Raw genomic sequence first — 13,783 nt, 5'->3', positions numbered from 1 at the left:
GTAAAACGGACTGCCGGAGGTCTCTTACCTGCCTCCATGCGGTCCGATCGGCGCTCTGCTGCACTGAGCCTGCACAGGCAGGCTCAATGAGCAGATCGCCGATAACACTGATCAATGCTATGCCTATGGCATAGCATTCATCAGTGTAAAAATCAAACTAGTGAATGTAGAAGTCCCCCAAAGGGACTTCAAATGTGTAAAAAAAAAAAAAGTTCAAAACACTAACACACTACCCCAAAACCCCTCCCCCAATAAAAGTCTAAATCACCCCCCTTTCCCATTATATAAATAAAACATATAAAAATGAATAAATAGATAAACATATAATATACCGTAGCGTGCGTAATTGTCCGATCTATTAAAATATAACAAGCGTCATTGCGACCGGTAAACGGCGTACACGAAAAGAGGGGAAAAAGTGCGCAGATTACCGATTTTATGTTACATTATATATTAAAAAAAATCAATAAAAAGTGATCAAAACGTCCGATCTTCACAAATATGGTATTAATAAAAACTAGAGATCATGGCGGAAAAAATGACACCCCATACAGCCCCATAGGTGAAAAAATAAAACCGTTATAAGCGTCACAATAGTCCCATTTTATTAATATTTAATTGGCAAAAAAACGGATTTCATAAAAAAAAAAAATATATAACATTAGAGAATCTGTGTAACCTGCATATGGTTGTGTTCGGACTGACCTATAGAATAATAGTGTCATGTCGCTGTTACCATATAGTGCATTACGTAGACACAGGAACCCCCCAAACGTTACCATATTGCATTCTTTTTTGCGATTTCACCAATTTATATCTTCATAAATAATATATTTGGGATTCTGTCATACATGTTATGGTAAAATGAATGACGCCATTACAAAGTACAACTATTCCTGTAAAAAAGAAGCACTTACATGGCTTGTAGATAGAAAACTGAGAGTGCTAGAGCTCTTAGAAGGGGAGGAGGGAAAAACGGAAACACTAAGATCAAAATTTGCGCGGTCCACTGGGTCATTTTGGGCCTGGTCCTCAAAGGGTTAATATATATATAATATATATAATTTTTTTTTTTTTTTGGTGAACAACTCCCTAAGCCCCAATTAATATTCATCATTCGATAATCTTTCATTATAGCGTCATGAAATCTTTTTTTTTTTTTCTGGTTTAGAGTTTGTTTACTGCATAACCAAAAAGTGAGAGAATAACATTTATGTCTACAATTCCAATGTAGTCCTCTAGTGTCCACTAATCTGTTTCGCTCTCTGTAGGAGTTCGACCTGGACGTAGTGGCCGTTGTGAATGACACCGTGGGGACTATGATGACATGCGGCTATGAGGACCCACATTGTGAAATGGGACTGATTGTCGGTAAGACAGAACATTAACCTGTGATCATAAATGGCAGACAGCCATCTGCTGGTGTATAGTATAAGGGTGATCATGAGCCAACCGCCCTGTTGTCCTAGGTCTCAGCATTGAGTGTTTTCCCGGCCCTTCCTCTCAGCTCTGAGTGACAGCTCTGGCAGTCTTCTGATTGGACACCGGAGTCATCAGTCAGAGTTGAGAGGAGCGGCTTAACAATGAGAGAGATTCAGTTTTCTGGATCATGCAGATTTCATGACCATAACCGGTGGTGTGATTCCACTTCTCTCCATGTGATCTCTGTAGCGCTGTCTGCAGGTTTCAAGACTCAAAAATGTTGACAGGCCCCCTTTAAAGGGGATTTGTCAGCAGTTTTAAGCTGATAAAACTACTGACAGCCCAATACAGAAGTCAGAGAGGGAAGTATCTCTCTGGTATGAAGGGGTGTACAACAAAGTTTTGTAGAACTCCTCACCCTGTTATATTGCACCCCGTGGACAGTGTAATTCCTGTCACATTATAATGTTAAAGGGGTACTCCACTCATTTTTTTTTTTTTTTCATTTCAGATCAACTGGTGTTAGAAAGTTATACAGATTTGTAATTTTACTTCTGTTTAAAAATCTCAAGTCTTCCAGTACTTATCATCTGCTGTATGTCCTGCAGGAAGTGGTGTATTCTTTCCAGTCTGACACAGTGATCTCTGTTGCTACCTCTGTCCCTTTCGTGAACTGTCCAGAGCAGGAGAGGCTTTCTATAGGGATTTGCAATTGCTTTGGACAGTTCCTGCAATTCCATGGAGAGAGGTGGCAGCAGAGAGCACTGTGTCAGACTGGAAATAATACACCACTTCCTGCAGGACATACAGCAGCTGATAAGTACTGGAAGACTTGAGATTTTTAAATAGAAGTAAATTAAAAATCTGTATAACTTTCGAACACCAGTTGATTTGAAAAGAAAAACATTTCACCGGAGTACCCCTTTAAGACATTCATTGACAGGTCTTCAGCCACATGTATGTATATAGTTAGGAGTCACGTGGAAACTATGGGTTTCATTTTCACTTTTTTCCCATCTGTGCCTCTCAGGTACTGGCAGCAATGCTTGTTATATGGAAGAGATGAGGAACGTGGAGCTAGTAGAAGGGGAGGAAGGAAGAATGTGCATCAACATGGAGTGGGGAGCGTTTGGTGACAATGACTGCCTGGAAGATTTCCGAACAGAGTTTGATAGAGCGGTGGATGAATTGTCACTGAATCCCGGCAAACAGAGGTGGGTGGATGTGTACAACAACAAAAAATAAAAAAAAAACACGTCTGTCCTTAATGAACTGTCATGGCATCCCACAGAAATTGTGTAAAGTAGAATCTATTATACTGCTGGCACTGTGTTCTTACACTACGTCATTTGTGTCATACTGTGCATGGAGAAAGGTGCAAGATTAAAGGAGCCGCCTGTACCTGAGACATGTCAGCCTTAGTCCTGGGCTCTGTATCGTGTCAGGGATTATGTACTCTATGGACATGCACAACAGGAATATTGTCACTTTTTATTAATTTAGCATTTTCTAGCCAAAACATTTGGAACTATACTATAATAGTATATGGGGTTGGGAAATCATTTTTGCACACTTTGTTTCCTGTTGGGGGCAGCATTTCTTCTATGGTGTAGTGTTATCTAAAGGACTTGGGCATTGCAAGAACAACACAGTGAAAGATAAAGCTCAACCCATCAATTTCCAGTGAGTCCCATATTAAGGGTACTACTCTACGAAGCGATTTTTCGATGATCAACGATTAACGATAAACTAACTCAAAGGACTGCAATGGCGAACGACCTGAAATCGATCACCCAATTACACGGAACGATTATGGTTACTCGTTAGTCGTTTAATCGTTGTCTGCTGTTACACTAAGCGATTATCGTTCAAATCCGAATTATTTAACGATTTTTCGACCGATAATCGCCACCCTAAGGGCACAAAATACCGCAGACCTGCAGGGAATCAGCAATCTAAAAGTCATGAAGATCCAGCACTTGCAGCTAGAGTTGCTTCTTTATTCTTATCACATTAAGTTTATATATACAGTGTATATAACATAGCAGAGTGGTGGTCGGTAACGTAGACAATGAGCTGTAAACAATGGGAGAGAAAGAGCGGCATATCAGGAGGAGGAGGCAAGTTTGCTAAAATTTGAAAAAATATTTAACTTGTCGATCCCTACGAGTATAACTATATTAGTTGGGATGTGAATACCCCTTTAAGGCTTCACAATGATGACTGCCTACCTGTGGCTCTAGAGCTGTTGCAAAACTGCAACTCCCATCATGCTTTGGAAGCTGAAGGCAGTCAGGACATAATGGGAGTTGTAGTTTTGTACCAACTGGTAGAGGAACACTTCCCTAAAGTGTTCCGCCATATTTCGGTATTGCCCAGTTGCCTTTTGGCTGTGTAAGAGCAATGCAGGGGGTACACCTTACTTTTCAGGATTCTGCTTTAAGTGTAACCATTTCTTCCTAGAAAACATCCCACTAATAACTAAAATCTCGGTCTGCACACAGGTATGAGAAGATGATCAGCGGCATGTACCTGGGGGAAATAGTAAGGAACGTCTTGATAGACTTCACTAAACGGGGACTGCTGTTCCGTGGAAAGATATCCGAGAGGCTGAAGACCAGGGGCATTTTTGAAACCAAGTTTTTGTCTCAGATCGAGAGGTGAGGGAACCTGTTGTCTACATGACTGTAAGCTCCTGTGACGCATATGCCATAAGTCCTTACTTTATATATTTCTCATCCTATCTTGGCAGTGATCGCTTGGCATTGCTTCAGGTCCGCTCCATCCTCCAACATCTGGGCTTGGACAGCACGTGTGATGACAGTATCATTGTCAAGGAAGTGTGTACGGTAGTGGCAAGAAGAGCCGCCCAGCTTTGTGGTGCCGGAGTGTCCGCCGTTGTTGACAAGATCAGAGAAAATCGAGGGTTGGATTTCCTAAAAGTCACTGTGGGCGTGGATGGGACCCTGTATAAACTTCACCCTCAGTAAGTTATGGGGGGCATTGATATGCTAGACCATAAACAGCGGCTTTGTTTTGGGGCATACTTTGTTAAGACCAGCTTCACATATGTCACTAATAAAAGGGTATTCCCACAATCTAAAGTTATCCCCTATGCTATGGTGATCTATTATAACTAGGTGATCGATGGGGGTCGGACCACTGGGAAAAGTCTCCTGCAATACAAGGAGTAGATCACACTGTGTGGCAAGTGCTCAGTTCCCGGTCTAATTCACTCATCACTTTTTGGCTTCTGAACCATGGAGAGAGCCACTCCATAGACAATGAACTTATAGACAATGAGTGCTAGCCCTGTACGCACAGTCTGCTGCTTTAATTGCCAGGGACACGTTTGCTCTTTTCTAGTGATCAGTGGGGGTTTCAGTGGTCGAATTGTGGGAGTACCTCTATAGGTAAAGGTCTGTTGGCATATGATGCACACATGTATTAAGAGAATCTGTAGCGGCCTCTGTTGTGAGCGGAGTAGATTTTTCTGCATAAGTTATGTTAAAGGGAACCAATCACCTCCCTGATGGAGTGTAACCTGCCCCCAGTACCTTATAGCTGCCGGGAACAGCTCTTTAACTCTATGCCCATCAGTCTCTGGCAGGGTGGCCCATGCTAGTTACCAGGCTCCTGGGCTGAGCATGAAACATGGATTTTTCTTGAATTGCCGCCCTGCCAGAGTGTTGAAGAGCTGTGCCCGGCAGCTGTAAGGTGCTGGGTCCAGGTTACACTCCCTTAGTGAGGTGATTTGTTCCCTTTAAATCTTCCCGGAGGCCGTGCCCATGCCTCTGCAGATGAAAACTTTGGAGACAAATAATGCCGCCATACAGTATGCATCTATAACACCTAATGCAAATAATACCAAATGTACTAAATAATGCATATGTTCTAGAGACATCTGAAAAGTCTTGAGCACTCAGGGTTTGAGTGGAGAGACAAGCAGTCACTTTAATCTATGGGTTTTCATGGTTCCATTGAAACTATGGAAATCCTAAAGGATGGAACCTACCTTATCACACAGACACAACACACTTATTATGATATATACCTAAAAATGCTGAAAACTAAAAATCTTTCCCCCCCCTTTTTTTCCTGTAGTTTCTCTAATATCATGCACGAAACCGTAAAGGAGCTTTCTCCGAAGTGTCAGGTGACATTTGTCCAGTCTGAAGATGGCAGTGGAAAGGGAGCTGCCCTCATCACCGCCGTGGCGTGCAGGATCCGAGAGGCAGGCCAACGTTAAGGGAAAGGAGCCATGGGATTTCTGTTTTTTGAGCGCATTCCTTTACAAAGACTCAATCCAGCTCCTTACATCTATTGTCTCCAATCCTTGGGAATGGTTGGAATCCCTAGATACAGTTTTGGTGTCCCGGGAATTGGCATATATTCACTCTTCCATACCTGGGAAATGTAAATAGGTCAATGTATTTTATTTTTTATAGGATAGATATGTGGAAAAAGACTGAAATGGAAACAAGCCTCCCTTCTCGGCGTCATTCAGTTGTCCTGGATATGTAGCCAAGTCTCTTTTTGTCAAGGTCCCACACACATAAATGTTATCGCATCTCCACACACAATGTGTATTCTGTAAAGCCGCTTTACACAACCTGTGGTTTTTCCATTTATTGCCTCTGGCTGTCCGGGCATGATGGGAGTTGTAGTTTTACGACTGCTGAAAAACGACAGGTTGGCAAAACACTGCTGTTAAGTTATGGTACTTCAGGTTGCTTAGCAACCGCTTAACTTCCTGTTTAGGTGACCACTTTATAGTATTTCTGGTTGCCTAGCAACCACGTAACTTCCTGTGTACCAACCACTTACAAATATGGTCACAGGAAGTTGTTTTACCATAGACTGCCTCTCCATTGGGCACAGACTTATTTTAGGTTCCCCTGCAATGGTTTAAGGGTATGCAGATTTTATAAAGTAACTTAAATATAGGAGTCAAAAATCTGCAACATGTAAACAAACCCCAAGGGAGACAGCAGTAAATGGCGTAAGGCTTTTTTTTTTTTTTTTTTTAACATGGCTTTAATATGGCTTTAACATTACATATTCAAACACAATATTAGGTCATGTTGCATGGGACGGCAATGCCTTAATCTATGTTATAAGAAGTATTTTCCCCCTATGGATTGAGTTCTATTAAAACCGGTTTGTATTTTCCAACTAGTCTTATACTATATAATATACTGTTATTCTGAATGTGTAAATGGATGTATATGAGTAGTCAGTATATCCTGCAAGACTTGAAAACTTCATCCAAACCTTAGTACTGTGGGTGACTATTGGAATAACGCATAGGTTCAGCAATAATTCATCTCTGTAGGGCGAGCAGTCTCCTATCGGACCCTGTACTTGTCTTTTTTTTTATTGTAGAATACAGGTAGATTGTTGTTGTTATTATTATTATAATTATTATTGTAATATTAATTTATGTTAAGCCTGCATAGAATGCTATAGAGATACCTTACTGGTGTGGAACACCTTGTAACCCTTTGAATGCTGCTCTTGATGATTTGCCTTCCCAAAGAATAGCAATATAGGAACCGTCAGACTGATGCTACATATAGAGAGTCCATGTATGTACCGGACAGACATATATTTCTACAGACAGGTGCAACCTCTGTCATGCACATAGTGTTTAATTTTGCTACCTATAGACCTAACTATATTTTGTAGGTACTGTACAAATATGTATGTATAAATCTCCTCTATGCAGACGCACTAATGTTCTCATAGGTTTCTGCTGTTATGCTCACATGTAACATGCTCGGGGCATGTGACTTCTTCTAGGTCGCTGGTTTGGGTCTGCTGGTAATGCACTGTATCATTGTCTGTCTAGCAAACTACAGGCGTCAGTGTCTTGTACAGTTATAGCTGTGTTTTATTTATATTTGCTATTTTATTGGCTTTCTGTACCTGTCAATGGATAAAAGTTGCTGAATGCTTTATAGAAAGATGAAATATGGCTGTGTTTGTCTTTTATTTCTTATAAGACTTAAATGTTTTTTTTTGGGACATTTTCATTGATTGGTTTATCCTCTGAATTGGCCACCAGTGTCTGATCAGTGGGGATCCGACACCCATGACCTTGTGGATCAGTTGTTTCCTAGATGAGCACTCAGAGCAGGACCTATCTACTCAGCCAATCACTGGCTGAGATGGGATGGGATATGGCCAGTGATTGGCTGAGCAGGCAGGTCTGCAATGTCTCACTCTGTCAGGTGCAGGCAACTCAAAGTGCAGCTTTCATAGCCACAATGAACACTAGGCTCAGCCCAAAGCCCAGATGGGTCCTAGAGAACAGCGAGGCACCTCTGATGCTTCTCCTCTGCCCCCTGAAATTCCTTTCCATTAAGAATACATGAGGAATAAATGAAACACCAAAATAGGCATTGAAACAATAGTTTGCAGTGTATATTTACATTTCAACAGGAAATTCAGTTGTAGGAGTACACTCACCGGCCACTTTATTAGGTACACCATGTTAGTAACGGGTTGGACCCCCTTTTGCCTTCAGAACTGCCTCAATTCTTGGTGGCATAGATACAACAAGGTGCTGGAAGCATTCCTCAGAGATTTTGGTCCATATTGACATGATGGCATCACACAGTTGCCGCAGATTTGTCGGCTGCACATCCATGATGCGAATCTCCCGTTCCACCACATCCCAAAGATGCTCTATTGGATTGAGATCTGGTGACTGTGGAGGCCATTTGAGTACAGTGAACTCATTGTCATGTTCAAGAAACCAGTCTGAGATGATTCTAGCTTTATGACATGGCGCATTATCCTGATGAAAGTAGCCATCAGATGTTGGGTACATTGTGGTCATAAAGGGATGGACATGGTCAGCAACAATACTCAGGTAGGCTGTGGCGTTGCAACGATGCTCAATTGGTACCAAGGTGCCCAAAGAGTGCCAAGAAAATATTCCCCACACCATGACACCACCACCACCAGCCTGAACCATTGATACAAGGCAGGATGGATCCATGCTTTCATGTTGTTGACTCCAAATTCTGACCCTCCCATCCGAATGTTGAAGCAGAAATCGAGACTCATCAGACCAGGCAACGTTTTTTCCAATCTTCTACTGTCCAATTTCGATGAGCTTGTGCAAATTGTAGCCTCAGTTTCCTGTTCTTAGCTGAAAGGAGTGGCACCCGGTGTGGTCTTCTGCTGCTGTAGCCCATCTGCCTCAAAGTTGGACGTACTGTGCGTTCAGAGATGCTCTTCTGCCTACCTTGGTTGTAACGGTTGGCTATTTGAGTCACTGTTGCCTTTCTATCAGCTCGAACCAGTCTGCCCCTCTGACCTCTGGCATCAACAAGGCATTTCCGCCCACAGAACTGCCGCTCACTGGATGTTTTTTCTTTTTCGGACCATTCTCTGTAAACCCTAGAGATGGTTGTGCGTGAAAATCCCAGTAGATCAGCAGTTTCTGAAATACTCAGACCAGCCCTTCTGGCACCAACAACCATGCCACGTTCAAAGGCACTCAAATCACCTTTCTTCCCCATACTGATGCTCGGTTTGAACTGCAGGAGATTGTCTTGACCATGTCTACATGCCTAAATGCACTGAGTTGCCGCCATGTGATTGGCTGATTAGAAATTAAGTGGTAACGTGCAGTTGGACAGGTGTACCTAATAAAGTGGCCGGTGAGTGTATATTCCCAATGAAAGCCATGGTACACACACTGCACAACTTTTTTTTTGCACCCTTTTGTGTATGGCCAACCTAAGGCTATGTTCACACTACGTATTTTTTCATAAAACTACGGCCGTTGTTGCCGATTGCAACACTAGCCAGGGTTAATGGGAAAAAATATGTTACCTTGCTGTCTATGGAATCCGGCCAGGATCCCTAGCGGCACTGCAAACAACTGACATGTCAATTTTCTGCGTCCGCTGTTCACTGAAAAGCGGCCACAGAAAACCCTGTCAGTACACACTAAGGAGTGAGCGGCTCTGACCGTACGCTCCATAGTGTGTAAAGGAGAGTTCTTTGCGGCTGCAAAGATCATCCGGATGGTACTGCAGTACCGGCTGGAATTATCTTTTCGGAGAGCAGGCGCTCAGTGACCGATTTTCCAGACAGACAAGATTTTCCAATGCAATTATTGAAGCCAAAGCCAGGAACAGACTATAAACAGACAACAGGTCATAAAAAAAGACTGAGATCTCTCCTCTCTCATTCCTGGCTTTGTTTTCATCAATTGCAACCAAAAATCTGTATGTGAGAACACACCATTAGGCTATGTTCACTCTATGTATAAACAGTGGGCGTTGTGTGACATCTTCCTGCGGCTGATATTACCATATTGGCTGCAGGAACATTTTATTTTAATTGGGCACATTTGGCCATACATGGTGTACACAAAGCGGGAACAACGGCCGTTGCATGAGCTGCTACAAATAATTGACAAGTCAATTATTTTTGCGTCTGTAGGCGAACAACAACAGCCACTGTTGTTCCCATAGAGTCCAATGCAGTGCATTATTTTAAGGCAAGAATGGCTGTTGTTTTAATCGCCAACAACGTCCGTTATTGCCATAAAAATATATACTCTGAACATAGCCTTATACTACTGTACATGACATCTGTAGTATACTTCACCCTAGATGATAATGTGTTTGCGTCTTTAATTTGGCCTACGGGGGGGGGGGGGACTACCTCGAATGACTGCCCAGACAACAGTAAATACAACCAAATGCACCTACAAATTGCAATGTGATAAGTTTTAATGATTTGTTTTGCACCAGGTTATTGGCAGAAGAGATTAACTAGAATGACTTAATGGCTGCCGGGTACAGAAAAAAAAAAACTTGAGTGGAGATGGAAATATTGCTCATTACTCCGGACCACTTCTGTGTTAAGCGGCTAATGAATTGCTAATTAAATGTAATAATGTGATTTCTTGGATGCATGTTCTGTACAGAGGATTTCAGCTCGATTATTACCAACCAGCAGAGGATAATCATCATCATTAATGTGGAAGCGTCTCACCGGGGGGGAACTTGGCCCACATCTACCCTTCAGACTATTTCAGTGCATTAAATAAAACAATGCAAGTATTTCCCAAGTGCGGAGCGGAGGCAGAGCCAGATCTGTCTGCTGTATGATAACATGTTCTTAAGAAGAGCGATGGGCAGGAAACGGACCCTCTCTATCAGTAGCGGATTATAATAGGTCCATTTCAGGTGGTACCACAATTTTGTCATTATCTATTCTGTTCTATGAACACCACGCTAGTGCTACCATAGTTACAGTGGAGTGGGTGGGAGGCAGACTTGGTGAACAGCCCAAGGCCTATGGTAAAGTTAAAGGGGTTATCCAGCGCTACAAAAACATGGCCACATGGCCAATTATTGCTCCGTGGAATAGGCCCCTTACTCTAGGTAAAGCTATTCAAAATGCATAAAAACGAATAGATAAGAAGGTGTGCTCATCCAACCAGCAAATAACCGCAAACCGGAAGAATAGAAAACAAAATGTCAGCTGTCAATCAGCAGCTGGAGGGGTGTGGCCAGAATTCTATTTTCCTGCATATTAGGAGAAAGGCTGAACAAAATGATGTAAGCAGGCCTGCCATATTAACAGCTGCTGCTGCCGTAGGCACTAAACGCCCCACCACAGGATTGGTGGATTGGTAGGTAATAGCTCCAGACCTGACCAATACTGCCATATTATGACTGGATAACACCAGTCTCCCTCACTCTTCTCTGTAATCACGCCTGTGCTTCCCTCCCCTCCCCCCAAAAGACACCAGATGTACTGGCAAGTCGTAAAGGGAGGTGGGAGTCTACAAAAATAAAATAAAAAAAAAAAGCTGATTTCTACCCCCAGCTCTCTGGGGCTGCCCCCCTGCAAGGTGCTGCCCTAGGAACACGGGTGCCTAGTGGTAAATCCGGCCCTGGATGTAAGTGATACACCAATCTGTTCAGCATTTCTGTCACTAGTTTATGCTGCCCTCATTTAAGGCAGCATAAACCTAGTGACACTTTAAGGATATCAGCTATGTATAATCCTAATGTAGTCACCTTATATAACATTTCTACCAAATACAAGGTTACGCATGCCCCCCCCCCATCCACATTTTGTGCAGTGCCTTAATTCTATAGTATGAACATGTAAGACTTCTTTCTCTAAGCTTTTCCTGACACAGAACTAATAAGCGGTGAATACCCGCTAATCTTCCATTACTTGCCGCACAATGCGATGTTAATAACGCTTTGAATAATCTCTTATTTAAAGAACTGTCTATACTGTATTCTGGTTCATGTATTAAATCTACAAAAGGTTGGAAAGTAACTGGTATTAGCTCGGTGAACTGTGCGGAGTGCCCCTGACTAGGACGTGTACACTGCATATCCCCCAGTAATTACACATCTGGTGTAATTGGATTAATAGAAACGAATTACCTTAATTATAATGTAATCAAACTCACATTCACAACTCACAGCTAAGAGCTGAAAGGCACCTGACGGGATGCAGGGCGTTTAATGAAGCCGCCTACATATTGTTAACCAGTCATTTGCTGGTGACTAATGTGACAGTAATGCCCTTCAGGACATACTTAGTTTATATTGACAACTATTTATTCCTTTCAAGGGTCTATTTGGAGGTAGTATTCAAAATTGGTGCCTAAGGAGCACCTAAAGGCCCCTGTATTGCATGCAAACACAACAGTATTATAGATGGTCCATGGTAGGGCTAGGGTCAGGAAAAGAATGACTTTAATAAATAAATGAAGTTCTGCTATGAATCCACACCGAATATCCACCTCAAAATTGAAAATCTCTGTCAGACTGCTTTGTTCTGGGAGAGAGAAGCTGCAGCTAACCCGTCCCTACAGAGAACACAGAAACCTTGTGATGAACATTCCTGTGTATGGGGAGGACAGGGGCTGGATGGGAGAGATAACTGACAGCTGAATGATCAATGAGCCTTCAGTTATTGAAGGTGTATGGGGACCTTAAAGGGCTAACACAGCATTTTTTTTCCCCCCAAAATGAACTGATATAGAAAAGTTATGTAGATTTGTATATTACTTCTATTTAAAAATCTTAAATCTTATGTGCCATTTTTGGCACATACTGTACTTTGTCACATTTTTTAAAAATTAAATGCCCAGGAAAATTTGCTTTTAAAATAGCCTAGGTTTTACAGTAAAAAAAAAAAAGTTGCTGCTCCCTCTAGGTAATCTTCCGGTCTTCTCTAGATGCTGCTCCTTCTAGATAACCTTCAGGTCTGCTCTAGATGCTGCTCCTTCTAGATAACCTTCAGGTCTGCTCTGGATGCTGCTCCTTCTAGTTAATTTTTAGGTCTGCTCTAGATGCTGCTCCTTCTAGGTAATCTTCAGGTCTGCTCTAGATGCTGCTCCTTCTAGGTAATCTTCAGGTCTGCTCTAGATGCTGCTCCTTTTTGATAACCTTCAGGTCTGCTCTAGATGCTGCTCCTTCTAGGTAACCTTCCGGTCTTCTCTAGATGCTGCTCCTTCTAGATAACCTTCAGGTCTGCTCTAGATGCTGCTCCTTCTAGATAACCTTCAGGTCTGCTCTAGATGCTGCTCCTTTTAGATAACCTTCAGGTCGGCTCTAGATGCTGCTCCTTCTAGTTAATATTTAGGTCTGCTCTAGATGCTGCTCCTTCTAGGTAATCTTCAGGTCTGCTCTAGATGCTGCTCCTTCTAGGTAATCTTCAGGTCTGCTCTAGATGCTGCTCCTTCTAGGTAACCTTCCGGTCTGCTCTAGATGCTGCTCCTTCTAGGTAATCTTCAGGCCTGCTCTAGATGCTGCTCCTTCTAGGTAATCTTCAGGTCTGCTCTAGATGCTGCTCCTTCTAGATAACCTTCCGGTCTGCTCTGGATGCTGTTCCTTCTAGTTAATTTTTAGGTCTGCTCTAGATGCTGCTCCTTCTAGGTAATCTTCAGGTCTGCTCTAGATGCTGCTCCTTTTTGATAACCTTCAGGTCTGCTCTAGATGCTGCTCCTTCTAGGTAACCTTCCGGTCTTCTCTAGATGCTGCTCCTTCTAGATAACCTTCAGGTCTGCTCTAGATGCTGCTCCTTCTAGATAACCTTCAGGTCTGCTCTAGATGCTGCTCCTTTTAGATAACCTTCAGGTCTGCTCTAGATGCTGCTCCTTCTAGTTAATATTTAGGTCTGCTCTAGATGCTGCTCCTTCTAGGTAATCTTCAGGTCTGCTCTAGATGCTGCTCCTTCTAGGTAATCTTCAGGTCTGCTCTAGATGCTGCTCCTTCTAGGTAACCTTCCGGTCTGCTCTAGATGCTGCTCCTTCTAGATAACCTTCAGGTCTGCTCTGGATGCTGCTCCTTCTAGATAACCT

General features: G+C 42.6%; 1 protein-coding gene across 3 annotated transcripts in view; it reads left to right on the top strand.

Annotated features, from left to right (window-relative positions):
* Positions 1-7,395, top strand: part of LOC138765714 (hexokinase-2) — a 34,788-nt gene extending 27,393 nt beyond the window's left edge. For all 3 annotated transcript variants that reach the window (XM_069942724.1, XM_069942742.1, XM_069942734.1), the window contains exons 14-18: positions 1,272-1,371; positions 2,453-2,636; positions 3,927-4,082; positions 4,175-4,408; positions 5,527-7,395. In XM_069942724.1, coding sequence (XP_069798825.1) covers positions 1,272-1,371; positions 2,453-2,636; positions 3,927-4,082; positions 4,175-4,408; positions 5,527-5,671 — 819 coding nt within the window. In that variant the 3' untranslated portion in view covers positions 5,672-7,395. The remainder of the gene's footprint in view (positions 1-1,271; positions 1,372-2,452; positions 2,637-3,926; positions 4,083-4,174; positions 4,409-5,526) is intronic.
* Positions 7,396-13,783: the final 6,388 nt, after the last annotated feature.

This window comes from Dendropsophus ebraccatus, chromosome 1, assembly GCF_027789765.1.
Source record: "Dendropsophus ebraccatus isolate aDenEbr1 chromosome 1, aDenEbr1.pat, whole genome shotgun sequence".
Classification (NCBI taxonomy): Eukaryota; Metazoa; Chordata; class Amphibia; order Anura; family Hylidae; genus Dendropsophus; species Dendropsophus ebraccatus.
Note: the sequence above shows the minus strand (reverse complement) of the source record. Positions and strands in the feature narration are given on the sequence as shown.